At 48.8% G+C, this 21,849-nt stretch overlaps 1 protein-coding gene across 3 annotated transcripts in view; it reads left to right on the forward strand.

Annotated features, from left to right (window-relative positions):
* The window catches only part of TNRC6C (trinucleotide repeat containing adaptor 6C), a 93,878-nt gene that overhangs the window by 45,417 nt on the left and 26,612 nt on the right, over positions 1 to 21,849 (forward strand). For all 3 annotated transcript variants that reach the window (XM_045984159.1, XM_045984160.1, XM_045984161.1), the window contains 5 exons: positions 8,247 to 8,462; positions 10,252 to 10,418; positions 13,739 to 13,819; positions 15,099 to 15,156; positions 20,680 to 20,822. In XM_045984159.1, coding sequence (XP_045840115.1) covers positions 8,247 to 8,462; positions 10,252 to 10,418; positions 13,739 to 13,819; positions 15,099 to 15,156; positions 20,680 to 20,822 — 665 coding nt within the window. The remainder of the gene's footprint in view (positions 1 to 8,246; positions 8,463 to 10,251; positions 10,419 to 13,738; positions 13,820 to 15,098; positions 15,157 to 20,679; positions 20,823 to 21,849) is intronic.

Below are 21,849 nucleotides of genomic sequence, written 5' to 3' on the forward strand. Positions count from 1 at the left end.
TAGAAAGGGGGGCGCCTGGGTGGCTCAGTGGGTTAAAGCCTCTGCCTTCAGCTCAGGTCATGATCTCAGGGTCCTGGGATCGAGCCCCGCATCGGGCTCCCTGCTCGGCGGGGAGCCTACTTCCTCCTCTCTCTCTTTGCCTGCCTCTCTGCCTACTTGTCAACTCTGTCTGTCAAATAAATACATAAAATATTTAAAAAAAAAAATGCTAGAAAGGAGTCAGTAGAGAGGGAGAATTATGCAGAGGGAGGGGATCCCTACTTCCAGCTGAGAGGAGCCCTTCCCCCAATTTGTACAGGAGGCCAGGGTGTCTGTGGCCAGAGGGTGACAGGGTGTCTGTGGCCCAGGGTGCTGGGCTTCTTTTTCTCAGAGTGTCAAGGATACCAGTCTTGAGTACAGAGGGGGCGGGCAGGAGCAGCAGTGCGAGCAGAGGTGAAGTTTCCGTTAGCCACGAACGAAATGGAGCAAAGGGCTTACCAGAGGTCCCCTGAAAGGCTGCTGGAGACTGTCCAGGATCCAGACGTCCCAGTTGCACAGGAGATGAACATTCATTTATCCAGCATGTGGTCAGTAGGACCCACTATGTGCCAGGCAACTCTCTGGTTTGGAGGACAGCAGGGAACAGAGGAGGCAGAACCCCTGTTCTGGTGGGGCTGCGATCCAGCAAGGGGGGCTCGGGCTTCATGGGTTCTGAGGCATGTAGCGGTGTGGCGATGAGGGTGCTGCAGGGAGGGGAGCCGGGCTGGGGCCTCCAGTGCAGAGGTGCTCATGCTGTTCGGTCTTCCCTGAGCAGCCAGAGCAAAAGGAGGGCTGTCCCCACTCCTGAGTTCGGTTCGAACACCACGGCCCTCCAGAGCCTCCCCTGGCCTGCCCGCTGGACGTGACCGCTCCAGCCTCCTTAGATGCCCGCACTTAGTTGACTTTTACCTCTCCGAGCCACCATGTTGGGACTCCTTGATGGAGCACAAGACTGTCGTAGCCTGTCCGCACACCTCTCCGTCCCTAAACCAAAGGTCAGAAACCTGGTGGTCCGTGGACGGCACCACATCCCACAGATGGGCCTTATTGCCCGTTTTGTTCATGTGAATCAGCATTTTTAATGAAAATGTTTTCTAAAAATTCCAGATTCCTGGCTTCTTTTGGAAACCAGGAAGGCCTGACTCCTTGGATTCGGACGGCAGCGGTCAGCCGGAGTGGCTGACTTGAAACGAGGCCTGTGCTTTCTAGTTTGCCACGCTGCCCACTGCCGCCCAGGGCGGCCCCCCCAAGGCTCGAGCAGAGCCGCCGGTCATCAGGCTTGGGTTTCTGTTCCTTTCGCGTGGGCCTGGGTGCGCTACCGGGCTGGCTCCCCAGGGACTGGAATTTGCGACTCCTGTGTTTCTTACTAAGACACGACTTAACACTTCTAAGCGCTTGAGCGTTTTATAGAGTGCTTGAGGGAATGAGGGGAAGTGAGAAGGGAGAAAGGTAATTGATGCCAAAAACGAAGGGATATGGACACTGAGACGTAACGTAGAACTCAGTGGTGCGATTAGCTTTGCAGTAAAGGGATACACACAGCGCTGAGGAGAATCGATGGTCACCAGTAGCCTTCATGTCCCTCCTCCCCAAGACCGTCTTCTGGAAATCCTCACGCCCAGGGCAGTTCGTCCCAGGTCACAGTCTGAGCCCGGGGTGCTGCGCACAGTCTTCTGGAAAAGTTCCAGCCGAAACGTGCCCTTGTGCACTGCGGTCCCGGTGACGAATGTGGCCTGACAGTGCTTGGGGACCACACGCATGTATCTTCGTACATCCTCTCGTGTCATCCTTAACGCCCCTCGGCCTCCGCCTACAGAGGTCGAGTGGCTCACGGAGGGCGCACACATGGTGAGGTCCCAGATGTGTGACAAACTCCTGCCGTCGTGCAGCTGTAACCCCCGCAGAGACCGGAGCCGCGTCGCCGTAGTGATTTTTTCCCCTCTCTGATATGCTGCTCTTAGAATCCACTCTTCCTGGTTTTTAGTGGACGAAGAATGGGAGCTTTACCCTGGATAAAGGCATTCTTGTTCAGTTGGATGGGCCCAAGCCGTTCCCTTTTATATGAAAAAATTTATAGATGATTTTTTTTTAACAAACTGCACATGTCATCACCGAGCAGGAAAGAAGGGAAATGTGGTCCGTCCAACCACGGCACCTGTTTGTCTTCCTTGCCGCCGCTCCAGCCCTCGGGCCTTACGCATGCAGTAGTGTGTGAGCTGCTGGGACCTCAGTTTCACTACCTAACAGAGACAAAAAGTGAGACAGATGTTTTCCATGGAGCTGGCCCGTGTGCAGAGTCTGCCGAGTTGAGTGTATGGCGCCGTGACGGTGCGGTCGCCACCCCATGGCTCCACCGGGGCCCCGAGCAGCCGGGCTGAGGGCCTGCTTCCTGCCCCACATCACCTGCGGTGTTCCCGTCCCAGGTCCGGAGCAGGCACCCTGTGCAGTGGGAACGGAGCTCCTCGCCCTCGGGGGTCACGGGTGATAGAAGCCTGGCACTTTGCAGCCTGGCAGACGGAGCCGTTCTTTGAGCTGATGGAAGGAGCGGTCATGCCATCAGGCCGGCTCCCTCCCGGCAATGGCGGCCCGCTCATTCCTTTCGGTCCTGCCCATCAGTGCACGCGTCCGCTCGTGGGCGTCCTCGGGGGCGTGGGGACATCTGGGCAGCCGGGATCACTGATGGCAGCAGCAGTCACAGCACCCGCCGGCCTGTGGGTTAGCTCATTGTGGCTTGAAGACTTGGCTGACTGGTTTCCATCCGTCTGCTGGGTTGCTGCACTCCCAGCAGAGCCACGCACCCGACTCGTTGATGACGTTCCTGCTCTTTGTGAAGTTGTTCCGTCCCAGGAATTCTGTGATTGTGCTGTAGGCCTGGCTGGCGTCACCCAAATTTGCACCTTTGACAGAGTTCAGGTGTTCAGTTGTTGCTCATCACCACTGGCCTGCGGAGCACCTGGGGGCTTCAGCCAGTGAAGCGTCCAACTCCTGTTCGCAGCAAGGGTCTTGATCTCAGGGTCGTGAGTTTAGGCCCCGCTTTGGGCTCCATGCTGGGCGTGGAACCTACTTCAAACAGACAAAGAACAGAACTCTCAGTGTTGATCTCGGTCTTACAGAATGTGTTTCCTCACTCGTCGTTTGCGTGTGTGTCTGGTTTTAGAGAAGTGAATGCAATAGGACAGTCATGTTGTCCCATTCTCGTTACACTGGTATCAGTTCATTTTCTGATAAGCCTGAGGAAAACTGGTAGTAATTTAGGAAATCCAGTGTAGTTTCATAAGCTGGAGTATTTAGATCTTCTTCAGACCAGGAGAAACAGATGGAACACAGTAATCTGGAGAAATGTTCCCGTGCCTGGCTTTCGGTCAGAGATGGTGAGCTGCCTGAGAGGGACTCATGAGGCTGTTATTAACATGGCATGTCGGGTTGGGTACAACGGGACCACACAGTACCTGCTCCTTGACCTTGCCCCGGGGACCGTGGGAATGCGGGCCGGACGCGCAGGACCCGCTGACTTGTGCCCTGATGTGCAAGGAGCCGGCAAGCCTTGGAGAACCAGTGTGTGACTGTGACGGGTACTGGAGGTGTGGCCTGAAGTGAGCGTCGCATTTACTTGTTTCTAAGGGGATGAATGTGGATCCTACAAATACTAACTGGCCTGATGAGCACACTTAGAAATAAATATCCTGCCACTTAAAAATCAGTTTGCAGACACAGGAGAACACTCAACATGAAATAACACAACTTCTGATGATAAACAGATCCTCCCTGTAGGCTCTGAACCTAACAGCGAGATTGAGAGAGAAGCGCACGGTGACCTCCGTGGGGCTCCTCTGGGACCGTGAGATGGATACTTGGATCGCAGCCGAGGGGTCGGAGAGTGGAGGTCACTACCTGTACAGTTAGTTCGGAGTCATGCAGAAGCCCATTATAGACGAGATCTGAGCTCGACCGGCAGTGTAGCGCGGTCGTAAAAATAAAACCCTGCCTGGGGTCCCGTCTTCCAGCGACGACCGGGAGGGAGAGCGTCGCTGCAGTAGGCTGGTCAGGTAGCTGGGACTGCACTGCGGATGTTGACCTTACTCCGGAGTATTGTCTTACCCGTTTCGCTACGTCTTCTCCCCGGCTCCTCAGGCAGGGCCCGCCTCCACTGGGCATGGCAGCGGGACCGAGCTGCTCACCGTGGTTGCCCCGTGCAGGCTGGCGGAGAGGCCAGCCAGAGGCAGACTCACTCTGCATTCGGGTGCTGAGTCTACGGATGCTGTGTCTGCTTCATCACTTAGTTTTCTCGCACGGGTGTCACAACAGGTGTCCCAACCAAAGGCAGCGATTGTGTGAGTCCATGACAGCGGAGGCGTATCTCCCACCTGATACCTAAAAACTTGGAAAAATTGGGTTTAGGAATCCTCTACATAGGGGCAAAACACGTCTGTTGTCTCTCCAAGTCTCCTTGAGAGCAGATAGAGAACACCGTCCTTCCTGCAAGACATGGTGTCCCGGCAGCCTCCTGCTCCCGCATCATTCTTTGGTATAAAAACGATACGAGAACATGGAGCCGCCTGCAGACAGTGAATCAGCAAGATGCTGCCAGGAGCCCAGCTGTTGTCCCAGCACGGCTTCGGAAATAGATCTCTCAGGCCTCCCAGCCGGAGCAGCACACGGCAGTGCCCGAGAGGGGTCCTCTGAGCAGCCTGCTCTTTGTGGATAGGGGATTTGGGGCAGGAGGAGGGGTTTGGTTAGAGCATTTTTACTTTCCTGTGTGTTGGGGGACTTGGTAGCTGGAGCAGGAATGGAAAGAGAACCAGGGCGCCATCCGTGTCCTGCTGGAAAGCTGGGAGGAGACGGTTTTCTGTGCATGTCCTGTGGATATACACGGAAGATTTTGCTATAGGCAAAACCTTCAGTTAAAAATGAATAAATAAGACCATTAAAAATACAGTTTGGCTCCCCCGTATATCAATAAAAAAGAGTACATTTAAAATCTGTATTAGTGCACTCAAAAACTAAAAAAACATTCTCTTTCTAATACGGACCCTCTGATGAGCCCGTAAGACAGGCAGAAGCACCTCTTCTGAGCAGTCGCCGTGTGGCTCGAGGCCACAGGGCTCGCTTTTGAAAAAGGACCTCGTCTGTGACTCTCCTGTAGCATCCCCGGAGTTTGGGAGAGAAGCTTCTAATCAGTGCTCATGAAGTGAGGCATTCTGAGAAGTAGGATGCTTGGCCATCTGAGAAGAAGGCCTCTGGAGGAAGGGCCACCAGATACATGCCTCTCGGTTTCGAATATGAAAACGTAATTACTGCTGCAGCTCTGGTTCTGCTCTGTCCCTCCGGAAGCCAGTGCCCAGCCCAGCATGGTAATAGGTGCGCCTTAGGCATAAAGGCCACTGGTGTGGACAGAATCCCATCCCATTACTAGTGAAGTCGGTGTGTAAAGTGCGAGGCACACAGCAGGCACTCACATCTTGTCAGTGCCATGTCGGGCTTTTCTCTTTGCACACCCAGTTACGATTGGCTGCTGTCTGACCACACCTTCCTTCCCAGCGAGGACTGCCTGTCGCACTTCGGCTGACACACTGACTGGATACGGTGCAGGTAGCGTCCATGCGACACACTAGAGCTGCCTTCTTACTTCACGAAAGAAGGAACTCCATCCACGGACTTGGCCGTCTGGAGTGTCCAGGCTGGGGATCGTTGGTCAGGTGGAACCTCTTGCCGTCAGGTGTGTTTCCCGGCGCTAGAACCGCTTTGTGTCCCTTTTTGTGCTGATCTTCGGGGTGCCTATCGCATAGGTACTTTGTGTTCTCCATTCTGATAGAAAAAGTGTGTTTAAAATTGAACGAAAAGTACATATTCTAATGACATTTCATTGTTACTGTTGTTTTAGTCCTAACACTGTGTTTGTTCAGTTGGAGAAGGGAGGCAAGAATTCCTGGACCCTGGGCCACAGAAACATGTAGTCAAAAGCAATAGTGTTTGAAGGGCCATTTAAAAAATGTTAATATCACTGTTTTAAATGCAAGATAGAATTTTTCTGCCCCGTGAAGCCTGTCTTCAAAAGAACCTCTTTGAAATTAACAAAAAGCTTACGAAAATTCATACCAGCAATAAACATTAAATGATGGTGAATATTTTGATCGTATGCACTTACAATTATTTTCTGTCTACTGGAAGTATTCGCTTTTAATCAAAATTAGCTGTTATGCCTCAAGATTATAGCATCTCTTCTAGGGCCTTTCAAGTATCCTGCGGTGCACGCGTTCTGATGTGTGTGTATGTTCGGCTTTATCGGTAAATTATATTCTTGCCAGAGATCCACTTAAAATGGAAACGTTGTCAGGGAGATAGATAGTCTTTGAGACACCAGTCCACTGTCTTCCTGGTGTTGGCATCACTGAAATTCCTTTCTTGGTTCACCACTAAATAACAAAACAAAACCAAAAAACCAAGGAAATAATGTTCTCTTCATTTGGGGGAAGCAGTTATTCTTCCATTTGTAAAATTTTGAAACATGCAGCTTGCAGATCATTTGCCTTGTGTAGAGACATACTCTAGACATTTCCATTGCTTTAACAGGAATTGAAAACTCTTATATTATAAATTACATTTAGATGTTACATATAAATTATAATTACATATGAATTTAAAAAGTTGATTATAATTATCATGGTCTTAATATGTATTCTTAGTTTTGACTTACTTTAATCATTTGTCATATTGCCTTTCAAAAAGATGGAAAGATAAGGATGACAAATTTTAAATGAGTGTGTTATTTAATTACCCACAATAAATCAGTATTTTTACAGCTGATTGATCTTTAGCAACACCTAAATTATTTTATCTTCCTAAAACATCCATAATTTTTGTCAGCTCTGTTAATTTCCCTGATTTAATTTGTCCCTTAAATTTATAAAATGATTTTTCCCAATATACATTATTGTTTTCTGTGTAATTATAGGGAATATTATAGTTAGCAGTTGCTGACAATAATTGATTAGGGCTAACTTTCTTGTTATTGGCAATAATTTATATAATATATTGCTCAGCATGGAGCTTGTAATTTAGAATGATTCATGGATCGCCTGGTCTTTTGCCATTAATCAGTATTACTGCATTTTGTAGAAAGCATCAGGGGAGCTGATTCCGTACTGTTTTTAGTCAGAAAAGTAATAAATTTCATAATTAATGGTAATACACATATTGCAACCAGATTATTTAAAAGTTAACTTTATATTGTATACTCTCTATTCTTCAGTTAGTGTTTAAAATGTTTGCATTTCCATCTCTGAGAAACTGTTATCAGTATGAAAATTACAACAGATGTGAGCTGTCAATATAGTTATCAGTAGGTTCAAGTAAGCTTACAGGCAGAAGCAAAGTGAAGTATGGATTTGGGAAAATGAAGTTTATGCATGTAATGTAAAATATTTCTCTTGCTAAAGTGTAAAGATACTGGCCAGATGCTTCTTGTTGCCTGGCCCCCTGACCTCCCCCATGCATGTCGAGAGCAATGCCGTGACCTTCCGGGCTCCACTGAACACCCTCGTCAGGTGCCAGCCCTGGGGTCAGGATGCTCTGGCCACAGCACTGGGCAGATGAGGGAAGGAAGTGTTCCCAGGACCCTTGCAGTCCGCCTGCCCAGTCCTCTAGTCTCTCCCTGTCCTGTAAGACAGATGCCGCCCTCTGCTCCTTCTCAGCTCACCAGGTGCTGCCTGAGAACCGTCTGGATTTCCTGTCACTGCTTTTCTGTACATACTTCATCTGCTGTCTTCTCGTATCTTTGCCCAGATATGTGTCTTTGATGGTTGATCAAAGATAAGCTAGAATGATTTTCAGTATATATTTGCAACTTACAAGTTTTTCTTATAAGAGAATAATATAACATAAAATTTCTTCTATAGATTACATGTAATACTAGAAGTGTAAAAGCTACTTCTTAAATACGAGTTTTAAACTCTTCTTTTAAACCCTCTTACATTGCAGACACTGTGAATTCAGTTGTCTTCAATGTTTAAGGGGCTCTCGATTTTAAGTGGGTAGCGGTCAGGAGTGAAAACACTGGGAATTTATAAGCTAAACAAATCTAATCAGATGTGATACCGTCTCCTTTCTACTTTCCCCCGAAGCCATTCTAAAGACAGATCATCTCAAAATTATCTTGAACTTGAAACAACCATTTCCATTTCTTGTCTGTTTCACTCTTACTGTGTTCTCTCGGTCGGTGTCCATTTCAGTCTCAGCGGGCTGGGGAGAGATGCCTAACGTCCACTCAAAGGCTGAGAGCTCCTGGGGAGAGCCGTCCTCCCCCTCCGCCCTGGTTGACAACGGCACTGCAGCGTGGGGCAAGCCGCCCAGCAGCGGCAGCGGATGGGGGGACCCGCCTGCGGAGCCGCCAGTGACGTTTGGGAGAGCCAGCGCCCCCGCCGCCGCCCCAGCCCTGTGCAAACCAGGTAAGTCCGACTAGGGGCTTGACAAGTGGGTCAGGGTATTTTCCTGAGAGGTATACTTCCTGTCGAATTTTAAGAATTCAAAGTTTAGGACAATTTCCTCATTTTATTTGTACTTTAAGACTAACATATTTGCTATGTCTGGTATATGGACAGAGAGGAGCTCCTAACAGAAGCCCATGCTCTCCTTTAAAAAAAAAAATTGGTTACCAGAATCCCGACCACACCATGTGTGTGCCGGCTACCCAGAGTGGCACCCACGCCACAACGGCGTCCTCGTGCCTGTCCCCCGCTTGCTGCTTCCCTGAGCGGCTGGATGAAAGAAGGCCGGTGTCCCTTCCTGAGACCTCTGGTCCTGCCCAGCGGTTGGCCCTTGCTGCCTCGCGTGTGTCTTGTGAGCACAGTTCTGCTCTCGGTGCTCCATGCTGACGCTTTTTCTCCTCTTCTTGTCTCATCTCGTCTCGTCTCCTCTCGTCTCTTCTCTCTCTTTCTCTCTCTCTTGAAGAAAAGGAAGCAAACAGGTTGCATTGTCCTCCCATTCTCTGGAAACGTAAGAAGTACACCTGCGAAACGTCCTTTCTCACAGATGCCCTCATTGCATTCACCGAGTGGAACTCTGTGACATGTGAATTTGACAGTGCGATGCGTAGGACATTAGTGTGAACCTACGATTGCGATTTAATAATAAGATCGGTTGTTAACGTGGCTGTAAAAGCTTCCTGTTCTCTTTGGACAGCCTTAAATGTCTTAGATCTTAAAATGCAACTATTTGTTTTCTATTTTTGCTGTTGCATTTTGCATTAGTTTTGTGTCTGTTACTTTGCTTTACTATTGTGTGTTCTGTACACCTACCATTCTGCTGGATGGTTTATTCCATTCATACACATCTAAGTGATAAGGAGGTACTTACCGTTTGTTGTTGCCAATCTAAAGGATAAGGAGCCGCTCAGGCAGACACGCCATCTGGAGGGGGAGTATATTTGTTTTTATAATCTGAACTTGGAGGCACTAGGCTTGTCTGCCTTGAAAAAGCCTCATATCTTCATAGTCTTACGAAGTCCAGCGAACTGTATTATCACTTAATCGTGGCCTTCTTCACCTTCTCCCAGGAAGTGAAAATCTGGGGTAACTTTCGTACCCAAAATCACTTTGTGTCTTCAAAAAGTAGAAAAAACAATATCCTGAAATCAGAACTCAGTAATGAGGTTGTGGCTCCATCTGCCCGTGGCCTTGGCTGTCTCCATCCTACTACTCCCAGAGTATCTCCTGGGAGCTTGACAGAAACAGACTGTCGGGCCCAACCGCAGAGCGGTGCATTTCTCGTGATCCCCAGGTCACTTGCGGCTGTTTGCGTTGGAGGAGCACGAGTCCGCAGACTGCTGCAGGTGTGGGCCAAGTGGTAATCAAAAACCACGTGAGGGACAGTGATATTTTTCAGGACTCGGCATTTTACTGGCCGTTTCATACCATGCAGACATTGTGGCCTCCTCCTGTGGCCCCCAGGTTTTATTGTTAAAAAGTCCATGCTTCCGCATCACCTCCAGCCGGTTAAGGGATTTTGTAACAGCCCCGATGACAAATAGTTGGAGTTTGAAGAAAAAAATTGACACGTGTTTGCATATCTATTCTATAAGACGTTCGAGAAATTCAGTTCTTAGGTCCTGGGGAAACGAAGTAGTAAAAAGGTAGATTACATTACACCCCTTTTGTCCCACCTCCCCCTAAATGTTATCTTACAGCATTTACTTTAGGACAGGTGAGTTTGGTGAGTTCATGTTTGCTCTCTTTCTAGCTTCAAAATCTATGCAAGAAGGCTGGGGCAGTGGTGGGGACGACATGAACCTTGGCACCAGTCAGTGGGAAGATGAAGAAGGGGGCATGTGGAATAATGCTGCTTCCCAAGAAAGCACCTCCTCCTGCACTTCCTGGGGGAACGCCCCCAAAAAAGGACTCCCAAAGGTGTGTGCAACACTAAAGAAAAGAGACTCTAAAAGTCAGCGGTGTTTAAAAACACTTTCGGGGTAGTGGTGCTATTCTAGTTAACGGCGACGGGTAGACCAGGAGTTCTCGAAGTGCTGTGAGATTTCTGGAAGACCCCGAGATTTGTCAGGGGTCTCGCCTGAGCGAAGGCTGGCATTTTCCAGAGACTGTTGGCATTGCCATCATAGCATACCGAAGGCAGAGAGAGACGTGAGAATCCAGCTGCTTCTAAGAAGCCAGCCAGTAAAGAGATTTGTAAGCATGTACAACAGTGTCACTCTTCTCACAGAAAGTTCTTTTAGAAAACATAGTTTTCCATTTAAAAAAGTATGTGATTGGGCTTAACATAGAATGGGTTTATTATGGTACTTTTTAAACAAATTAATAAGTATTTTTAAATTTCTCAGTTTTAATTTCTAATAACAGTAAATATTGATAAAAATAACCCATATAACCAGAATTTCTTTAGAATCCTCAAATCTTTAAGAGAGGGTAATGGAGTTGGTCCTCAGACCGTTAAGTCTGAAACTCCTGAGGTAGACCATTAAGTTGTCTTGTAGCAAACGGGTGGCCGTCTGGAAAAAATTAAGTGAGATCCACAACTCTCATATGCACCAAGATAAAATCCAAGTAGCTCACAAATTTAAGTATGATAAATAAAAATATAAAAATGGGGAAGGATTTTAAAAACAGTCTTGGGAGTGGGGATGACCTTTCTAGCTGGGACTAAAATCTAAAAGCCATCAAATGGGAGACTTACAGACTTCAGTAGATACACGTGAAAACCGTGCACGACAGAAAATACCAAGAAGTCAAAAGAAATAACAAGCTGGAAAAAAATATTAGTACCTAACATGGAGAGGGCTGATCGCCCAAATATATGAAGAAAGGTCCTAGAAACTGATTTTTTTAAAAAATCCATTAGTAACCCACTAGAAAAAGGTGCAAAGAATAGAAGCAGACGGTCCCTGGGGAAGGAATGCAGACAGCTCGGACTCCGACGAAGGGTGTTCAGCCTGACTTCCGGGAAGAGAGTTCAGTTTAAAACAGCAGTGTGAGGGGCGCGGGGGGGGGGGGCTCGGTCGGTTCAGTGTCCGACTCTTGATTGCGGTTCGGGTCCCCATCCCAGGGTCATGGGATCCAGCCCCGCGTCAGGCTCTGTGCTCGGTGTGGAATCCGCTTGTCCCTCTCCCTCTGCTCTTCTCCCCGCCGCCCACACCGTCTCTCAAAGAAATAAATAAGATCTTCTTAAAAAATAAAGCAACACGGAAGATGCCGGCGTCCTCTCTCAGACCCGCGGAAATCCGCACGTCTCGTACACAGGCCGCGCTGACAAAGCTGTGAGAAAACCCGCACCGCCGGCCGCGGCCGGTCAGAACGTGAACCCGCGCAAGCCGCGCGGCGGGCAGCTTGGCGCCCTCTGTTCGCGGACCTGCCGGCGCGCGGCTGCGGCGCTTGCTCCGGTGTCGGGTGCGGCCGGCGGCCTTCGCACACAACTCTCCGTTGCGGCGCGGTCGCGGGCTTGAATGTGCGTCCGCGGGGTGACTGGGCAGATGGCAGCATGTCCACGCTGAGGAGAGCCAGACAGACTCTTGCACAGAAATTCTGTATATATTCTTACGGAAAGACCCCCGGAGCACGTCGTTAAATGAAAAGGCAGGGTCCGGGAAGACGCGTGCAGGACACACCTCTGTGGTGGGAGGGAAGAGGAGTGTGCGTGTGTGCGCCTGTGCGAAGGGGGATCTCCTCGGGGGAGAGCAGAGCTGAGCGGGTGGAGGCGGGCGTAGGAAGAAGATGCTTTGGTGTCTGCCCTTTTTCTGCTTCCAGATCCTGTGACGGTATTGTCTGTTCAGAAAACCTGATTTAACAAAGCGTTCAGTTAGCAGCAAGCAGAACCCAGAAACTAAGATCAGAGCTGTCTTCATTAGGAGTAGAAATGATTACAGACCTCAAAAAGGAGTCTTTAACAATCGGACTGGCAAATAATCCGGTTAATGATGGGACCAGAAGTACCAAATTGGTAAATTAAAATATGGTGTCATCTTGGCCGCTCTGGCCCTGGCAGCGCAGCCGTGACTCCCATAGCCTCCGGGTAAGCGGCTTCCTCGAGGAAAGTGTGCCTGGTCGCTTCATGTCACCCCACACCTCCCTCCTCTAGTTAACGGCAGGCTCAGCTCTGTGAAGACTGGTTTTAGAGGAGGATGTTTTTCCTACTATATTAACGCGTGGTTGGAATCTCTGTGGTTGTGAGACTGGGAGGGAAACTGCTGGAAAATACTTCACATCCACACTCGGGCCTCCTGCGCTGCCCTGCTCCCCCCTCCTCTGCCCTGCACGTGCTCTCTCCTGTTCTCTCCGTCTCGCCCCTCACCGGTGTTTGCCCGTTTACTTTCTTCCCTACCCTAAGGCTGCAGGCGGTGAGGTCAGGAAAATTCACAGGCTTGTTGTGCCTTTCATCTTGTTGCCTTTTCGTTCTGTTGGAACAAATGCCCTGCATTTTGTCATCTTTCACAGTAAAGCTAATAGAAGCGCAGGAGACGTAAAATTTTTCATAAACTTCACATAGTATTAGCACAGGGCCGTGTTCAGAGGAGCCCTTACAGTTATTTGATAATGAAAGTGGCACTTATTTGTGATCAACTAAATTCTCGGGGGAAGAAAAATAATTCTCTTGCTTTTTTTTTTTTTTTCCAAGATTATATTTCAGAGAGAGAGCAAGAGAATGTGCAGGCATGAGTAGGGGAGGGACAGAGGGAGAAGCAGACTCCCCACAGAGCAGGGAGTCTGTGTGGGACTCGATCCCAGGACCCTGGGATCATGACCTGAGCTGAAGGCAGATGCTTAACCAACTGAGCCTCCCAGGCATGCCAATTCTCTTGGTTTTTTAAGGTCTATAAATGAGGGATGCCTGGGTGGCTCAGTCTGTTAGCGTCTGCCTTCAGCGTGGGTCATGATCTCAGGGTCCTGAGACTGAGTCCCACGTCGGGCTCCCTGCTCAGTGGGAAGCCTGCTCCTCCTGCAGCCTACCAGTCCCCCTGCTTAGGTGTGCACACACTTGCTCTCTCTCCGAAAAATAAATAAAATCTTTAAGAAATAAAGTCCGTGAATTACACACACGTGCCAGCTTGCAAATGCACCTGAAGCATTCCATAGAACTAGCCATGGAACAGAGTCAGGGACTTTCTGGTGCACAGCATTAGTCAACATGAAGGTTTTCTAACTTGTAAATCACTGGGAATTTTAGGCATCTCCCATTTCTAGAAGAAATGCATTAAAATGTGACCCATACTTCTTTCTAGGGCATGAAAACGTCCGGCAAGCAGGATGAGGCCTGGATCATGAGCCGGCTGATGAAACAACTCACAGACATGGGCTTCCCGGTGACTGGTGTCTTATTTTACTGCTCCCCTCCATGCGTGGCCCTGATTATGTCCTGCCCGCGGTTGTCGTGCATAACGAGGAAGATTTTTGAGGGAGGAGAATGTTCATACAACTTAACTCGTAAATTCCTCTTTCCCGTGAGCCCTTATGGTTAGGGATCGTTGCTTTCAACCACAGCAAGGGTCCACACAGTTTCTGCCAAGTAAGGTGTGAGAGCCTCTTCTGGAAGAAAACGTGCTGGGTCATGGTTCTTTTCATTGGCTTAGCCAGTGACATTCTTTCTTTTAATTTATAAGTAAAAGTGAATTTTCATTAGTTCATGCAGCAGCTTGACAGATGACAAGAGGAACACCTGGTATAAAGCTCTGTGTCCAGAAAAGGACTCCTCACCCAGCCTGTTGAGTTCCTGAGTCTCAGGGCCCGGGTCAGGAGAGTTCACATCGCAGGGCGGCCCTCTGAAAACGTGTCGTGATGTGTTCAGTTCCTGAGACCAAAAAGCGGGGTCAGATAGTGTGAATGTCACCTGCGTTTGTTACGTCTTGCCTTCGGAAGTCTTCTCTCCAGATCACTGCTCAAACGAACATTTATCTTTTGATTACTGTGGATGTCCCTAAAGAAGGAGTCCAGAATGGCCCCGTCTAGAAACCATACACTTCATAGCAGGCCCGGGTCCTCTGACATGGGGCGGGGCACAGGCCCAGGAGTGGCCCAGCCTCTTGCTGTGTGAGACAATGGAGGCCTGCCCAGGAGTCCCCATTTCCACTGTGGTGCTTGCACACAGTGACACGCATCTGTCCCATCATAGGGGGCTTTATCCAAATGAATCTACTCGTTTTGTTTTGATTTTGATCAAAACAAAATGTCTTTACATTTCTTGGTGGAGAGTAGTTGACGGCAAAGCCCAGAGTCCGTGAAGGACTAGCTCCGACAGTGGCTTTTCCTACACTGTCCTGGCGGAGATGTCACCTTTGCTGAATGGTTGCTGCTTACATAGAGTCGATGAAAAGATTCCACGGGCACTGCACTTAAGGTGCTAAATACAAATTCTTTAAAAGTCAGTTCAGTACCTAGTCGTCTTCTAAGTGCCTTTTACTTCGAAGACCTTTGTCTCTAGCCTCAACAGTAAGAGAAGTATTTCCAGTTCCAAAACCTAGTAAGATAGGTTAATATTAGGTCAACAATAATCATTTCTCTAAGTTTGTAGGGATAGAACTCTTCGCTAGCGTTTCTGTTATCATAAAAGCATCGTCCTAACTAAAACCCTCTTTGCCTGCACAGAGAGAGCCGGCTGAAGAGGCCTTGAAGAGCAACAACATGAATCTCGACCAGGCCATGAGTAAGTAGCACGACACACGCTTGGAGCACGCTTGTTCTGAAAGGTTCCGCTGTGTGGAGTTTGGATCTCCAGAAGCATTTCATTGTAGTCTTGGGTTAACGGGGAAAACCGCGCTGGGTAGACAGGACCAGGCTTCAGCAAAGGAGCAACCGCGCGGGGGCGCCTGGGTGGCTCAGTGGTTTAAGCCTCTGCCTTCGGCTCAGGTCATGATCTCAGGGTCCTGGGATCGAGCCCCGCATCAGGCTCTCTGCCTACTTGTGACCTCTCTCTCTCTGTCAAATAAATAAATAAAATATTTAAAAAAAAAAAAAAGGAGCAACCGCGCGCCGTGCGCTGGCCGTGCAGCAGCCTCTGCGGACGGGCGGCCTCAGGACGGATGGCTGGACCCCACGTGGAAGCGTGTTTGCTGCTTTCATTTTTCTCTAGTACTTCAGCAAATAGAAGAGTTTTTTCCCTCCATTCTGAGGGGAGGTCCTAGTGACGTTCTTAGAGAAAAGCTCTAGGACCACAGGCCAGACTTCATCTGACAATGACTGAGCCCGTTCTTCACGCCCGGCCCCAGAACGGGCCTGCTCGGGGACCAGCGGAGAGATGCCCGCGCCCGCGGAGCGCAGCCTCTGCACGCAAGATGACATTGACCTCAACGACAAGCAGCCCTCGTTCTGGAGCTGCTTTAATAGTAGTAATAACTGAAGGCGATAAAAGTCGGGATTGGAAAACTATCACTGTGTTTTAGAACGGTATAATAAACTCTTAAGTGCAGCATAAAGGTTACAGGAAAAGAGGATTAAACATAACTGTGGCTGCTACAACTTGGGAACAAAGTCTCAGCATAAAAAGAGATCATTTGTGACGTCAAAAACGTAACAGGAAAAGCAAAGCCGAGGAGGAGAAATTGCTGTCAGCAGGAAAAGGACTGTTCTCTCTGTGAGCCGGTTAAGGTGGACCCCGTGGTGACCACGAAGCAAACACCCAGGACAGACACACAAAACGGGGACGCAGAGAGTGGAAAACCACCAGTACACAAAGGTGGACAGGAACGGAAGGAAAAAGAGTGAAAGACAGGAAAACCGGAAGGCAAAGGATAGAAGGACAGCAGTAAGTCCTCATATGTCCGTAATCTCTCTCCCTTTTTTTTCTTAAGACTTACTTGTTTATTTCAGAGAGAGAACGAGCGTGAGCGGGAGGGGCAGAGAGAGGTGGAGAGAGGAAGTCTCAAGCAGACTCCACACTGAGCACGGAGCCAGACGTGGGCCTCGGTCCCCGATCCTGAGACAACAACCTGAGCCAAACGCAAGAGTCGTCCGCGTCTCCGGCCGCACCACCCAGGCGCCCTGGCGGCGTTCTCTCTTAGTGGCAGTGCGCTAATTCACCAGTCAGAGGCCCAGAGCGACGGGCAACGGGGTGGACTAAAGCCACAAGTCCTGACTCTGTGCTGCCTGCTAGACCCCTACAGCTCTGAGACACACACAGGCTCACGTGGGAAGGAAAATGATATTCCAGGCAAACAAACAAAGAGACGAAGGCAAGCACAGTAGATGCAGAATAAATTTAACCAAGGGAGTGAGATCTGCACAGTGAAAACAGCAGGACTTTGCTGAAAGAAACTGGAGAAGACACAAGCAAATGGAAGGGTAGCTCCTGTTTGTGGATCAAAAAACTAGTAGTGTGAAGACAGTTATGTTACCCAAGGCCATCTGTAGGTTAATTGCAATCCCCATCAAAAAACCAAAGTAATTCACAGAAGTAGAAGAAACAATTCCTAGAATGTGTATGGAACCACAAAACAGTCCCGAGAAAGAACAGAGTCGGTGGTGTCACACTTCTGGGTTTCAGGCTGTACTACAGAGCCATAATCGAAACTGTGCTACTAGAACAAAAATAGACGCATCTGGGCCCCCAGCCGGCTCAGTCAGGTGAGCATGTGACTTGATCTCAGGGTCATGAGTTCGAGGCCCATGTTGGGTCTAGAGCGTACCTAAAAAAAAAAAAAAAAGAATTAGACTCATCAACCAGTGGATGAGAACAGAGCCCAGAATTGAACCCCAGCAGCTACAGTCAACATAACACTTGGCGGGGCACCTGGGTGGCTCAGTGGGTTAAAGCCTCTGCCTTCGGCTCAGGTCATGATCCCAGGGTCCTGGGATCGAGCCCCACATCGGGCTCTCTGCTCCACAGGGAGCCTGCTTCCTCCTCTCTCTCTGCCTGCCTCTCTGCCTAGTTGTGATTTCTCTCTGTCAAATAAATAAAAAAAAACAAAAACAAAAAAAAAACATAACACTTGGCAAAGGAGCCAAGAATCCTCAGTGGGGAAAGGATGGTGTATCTGACACGCGGTCTGGGGAAGAATGGAGAAACGTGCAGAACAATGAAACTGGACCCGTGTTTCCCAGCACAAAAATTAGCTCGAAATGGATCAAAGGTTTAAACAAAAGATCTGATACCATAAAACTCCTAGAAAAAGAACTGAAAGAAGAGGCCTGTCAATATCGGTCTTAACAATGGTTTGGGGGGCATGACGTCCAAAGCACAAACAACGAAAGAAAAATCGACAAATGCGGCTACATCAGACTCAAAGTTGCCTCACGGCAAAAGAAACAAGCCTAAGGAATGGGAGAAAATTTTTCAAGCCATGTATTGGATAAGGGGTTCATATCCAAAATATGTACAGAACTCAGTCAACCAAAAAAGTTTTTAAAATGGGTAGAAAAACTAAACAGACATTTCTGCAAAGAGGAGGTCAGATGGCCAACAGACAGGAAAAGGTGCTAAGCATCCATCGGGGAAGTGCAGATCAGAAGCACAGTAAGATCTCACCTCACCCGTGTCGGAATGGCTTTCATCAGGACGACAAGGACGGACGTTGGTGAGGATGTTGTGAAAAGGGAACCCTGTGTACTGTCAGAACTGTAGATTTGTCCGACTGGTGTGGAAAACCATATGAGGTTCCTCAAAAAATGAAAAGTAGACTCACTGTATGACCCAGCAATTCCAGTTCTGGGTATATACGCAAAGGAGGAAAACGGGATCTTTTTTTTTTTTTTTTTAAGATTTTATTTATTTATTTGACAGAGATCACAGGCAGGCAGAGAGAAGGGGCGGGGAGCAGGCTCCCTGCTGAGCAGAGACCCGATGCGGGGCTCGATCCCAGGACCCTGTGATCATGACCTGAATCGACGGCAGAGCCCTTAACCCACTGAGCCACCCAGGTGCCCTGGGATCTTTTTTTATTAAGTTTTCTTGTTTTGTTTTTTTTTTGACAGAGATTCAGAGAGGGAACACAAGCAGGGGTGGGCGGTGGGAGAGGGAGGAGCAGGCTTCCTACTAAGCAGGGAGCCCCGGGGGCTCGACCCCAGGATCCTGGGATCATGACCTGAGCCAAAGTCAAGAGGCTTAACGACTGAGCCACCCAGGTGCCCCTGAAAACAGGATCTGGACGGGATATCTGTACTTCCGTGTTCATCACAGCATTACTCACAATAGCCAAGGTGTGGAAACAGCCCAGATGCCCATCAGCAGATGAATGGGCGAGAAAGATGTGGTTCATGGACACAGTGGAATATATTCGGCTGTGAGAAAGGAGGGTTTCCTGCCATCTGCACCAACATGGGCAGACCTTAAGCACTTGATGCTGAGTGGGCGAAGTCAGACAAAAATACTTCATGATCTCACTTAACACATGGCATCTATCCAAGTTCAACCTGCAAAACACAGACAGCGAACGGTGGTTACCGAGTGGTGGGGCTGGGGAGGTGAGCCGTGTAACCAGCAGAGGAAGGCCATGGAGATCCAGCACACAGTGGGCCGAATGCCATGTTGTAGCGTAATTACGGAACCTGCTAAATACGGCTCCACGGCCATCAAATTACGATATGTCAATGTATCAAAGTTACATATGTACCTGAAACTTCCACAGTGGTGTGCATCAGATTTATTCAGCTAAAAGTAAATAAATATGATAATGATGTTAAATAGTCACATGTAAAATGTGGCTGGTTCCCCAGGAAATACGGGGTCGGGCTCCTGCAAGCCTCTGGCCACAGCATTTTTGTTGTAACCTCGCTTTATGTGTGTTTCCATCTAAAGATGCTTTACTTAATGTAAGTTTCTCACAGGTAACAGTATGCTATATTTCTTTCTTTATAGTAAAACACTAGCTAGGAAAGATTTAGCGTTTTCCTGACCCCGGGTCATGTGACCGTGAATCTGTGGCCATCTACTCTCACACTAACGCCGTCTGCCACACTTTCTTAAAATTACGCTATCTTGGGGCATGTGGGTGGCTCAGTCCGTTAAGCATCTAATTCTTCATCTCAGCTCAGGTCTTGATCTCAGGGTTGTGAGTCAAGCCCCATGCTGGGCTCCATGCTGGGCGTGGAGCCAACTTAAAAAATCAGCATCTTGTCATCCAAAAAGTTAGGCACTCTTCCCATCCTTTCCCTAGCTTCGTTGCACACGTAGATATTACTGAGCACCCTCATGTACAGATTGGTGACTCTTCTCTTCCTTGAGCCGGAGGCACCATATCGCGGACTTGTTCACACTGAACTTGAACAGCAGCATGCCACTTGCGCCTGAACGACACGTACCTAACCTGTGTTTTCTCCGTCAGGCACCACACTGCCTTCCTGCACTCAGGAACGCAAGAGAGCACATTAGCACTACACTTGGGGTCCATTTTAAACACTGAAGTCACCAAGAAGCACAGAAACGTGGCACTGAATAGACCACAGAGGGACGCTTGTCACTGTAGGAGAGCTCAGTAAGAAGCCAGCATCTCTTTTGGCCTGAGTTAGGAATGTGTGCATCGGGCAGCCAACATTTTTCACCACCCTGCGCCTGCCCACAAAAGCGGACGATTACAGTTTTGGGGCTACAGGTAAATTTAGCCAGCCTGTGCATTCACGAGCACAGAATCCATGAAGGATGAGAACCAACTTTGTAATCAGCGTGTGGGTGCGGCAATGTGTGGTACAAGCTGCTAGGACAGAAATGACAATCCATGTGAGCTGGAATAAATTATTGTAACTTGTTAGAAGTGTAAAATAGCGCAAAGTCAAAGATAGCCATGCCAAACCAGTCACTAGCCTGAGAGCCCCTGAGGACAAAAACCTTGCCTGTTTGCACAGTATTGTGTCCCCGGTATCTGGAAGAGCCCTTGCAGCCCATGGGGGTGCAGGAAACGGAAACCACTGGCCGTGAGGGCAGCAGCACCATTTTAAACAGGAAGATCAGGGCAGGAACACGACGGGGAAGGCTGTGTGAAGAAGCGGGTACATCCCTGTGGGGAGGGAGGACAGGCCCCTGCAGGGCAGAGTGGCAGGTGTGATTGGAGTGGGCGGGGCAGGAGCAGGGGCGAGAGCAGGGCCCAGCCATAGACTGTGGGGGTCCCAGGAGCAAAACCATGGCCTCCCTGTTTTCCACGGGGTTGAGGGGCTCAAACTGGTGCCCGTCTTGTGTTCGGTACTCCTGACTGACACCCCCGGGGCATTTAGGTGTAAGTGTTGCTTCTGTTTGCTGCAGGCGCCCTGCTGGAAAAGAAGGTGGACGTGGACAAGCGTGGACTGGGAGTGACCGACTACAACGGAGCGGCCCCCAAAGCCCTTGGCTGCCGCCCACCAGTCTCCAAAGACTCTTCCGGGGACCGCCCCACCTTTCTCGACAAGGTATGGATTTAGGGAGTGTTTTGTTTGTTCGTTTTTAACAAGAAGTATTTTTCATTTTAACGGTGTCCTTGATGCAAGCTGGATTAAATATTTGCCCGACTATAATATTTAAGTGACTAATACATACTTTTTGAAAGTATGTATGAATGTTTAGCTCCGAAGAAATAGTGTTGTACTTCACACAATGTGACTAGGGGTAAAGAACCCAGAAACTGAAAACATTTTCATTTTAGTGGGTGAACTTGGCTGGGTTATCTGCTTCCATTTGTCCAGTAACAAAGGTCATCAAATTTCTGTTTTACTGTCTTATTTTATAAGACACTGGAAATAACGTGTGACATGTTTAATCTGAGGAGAAGAAACGAGGTGGCTGGGCGCAGGCATCGGTGTCCAGCCCGCCCAGCTCGGCCGCTGCCGAGCCGTGCAGATGTCTGTCGGAAGCCCCTGGGGGGGCTCACATGTCCGGACACTAGTTTGGTCCTTTCAGGATTGTCACGTAGAGTGATGTCCCTGCTCCAGATGGATGTGCCTTCACAAGGAAGGGGAGAATAGGATCCCGTGAAATTCAGTCAAAATGCTGAACCTTGAAAATAAGACTGAAGCAAGAAATGGCAGGTTTAGAAACAAAACTGGAAGAAAGGCTCACAATAAAACAGAAAGGCTCACAGGAGAGAGCTCTAGCCCTTCGTCTCTGCTCACAGAGAAACGGGGTCCCTTGCTACACTTCGCAGCGGAAAGCTGTGGCTAGGGAAGGCCTGGAGGGAGGGTCAGGTCGTACCCTGCCCCCCGCTGTGCCTCCATTCACGTCCAAGCTGCTTAGTGAAATTCCACTTTAATTCGGTATCTTGTTTTTTTATTTGCGAAGTGTGGGACCCTGACTTATTTCCTTATCTTTAAAATGTAGAATAATACCCCCAAAAAAGAAAAATGTAGAATACCACACACTGGTTGTGAAGTCAGAGGAGACAAATTTGCAAGGTATGGATTTAGCAAAGGGTCTGCTAATTTGCATTAGCAAATTTGCATC

The sequence above is a fragment of the Meles meles genome, chromosome 18, assembly GCF_922984935.1.
Source record: "Meles meles chromosome 18, mMelMel3.1 paternal haplotype, whole genome shotgun sequence".
NCBI lineage: Eukaryota > Metazoa > Chordata > Mammalia > Carnivora > Mustelidae > Meles > Meles meles.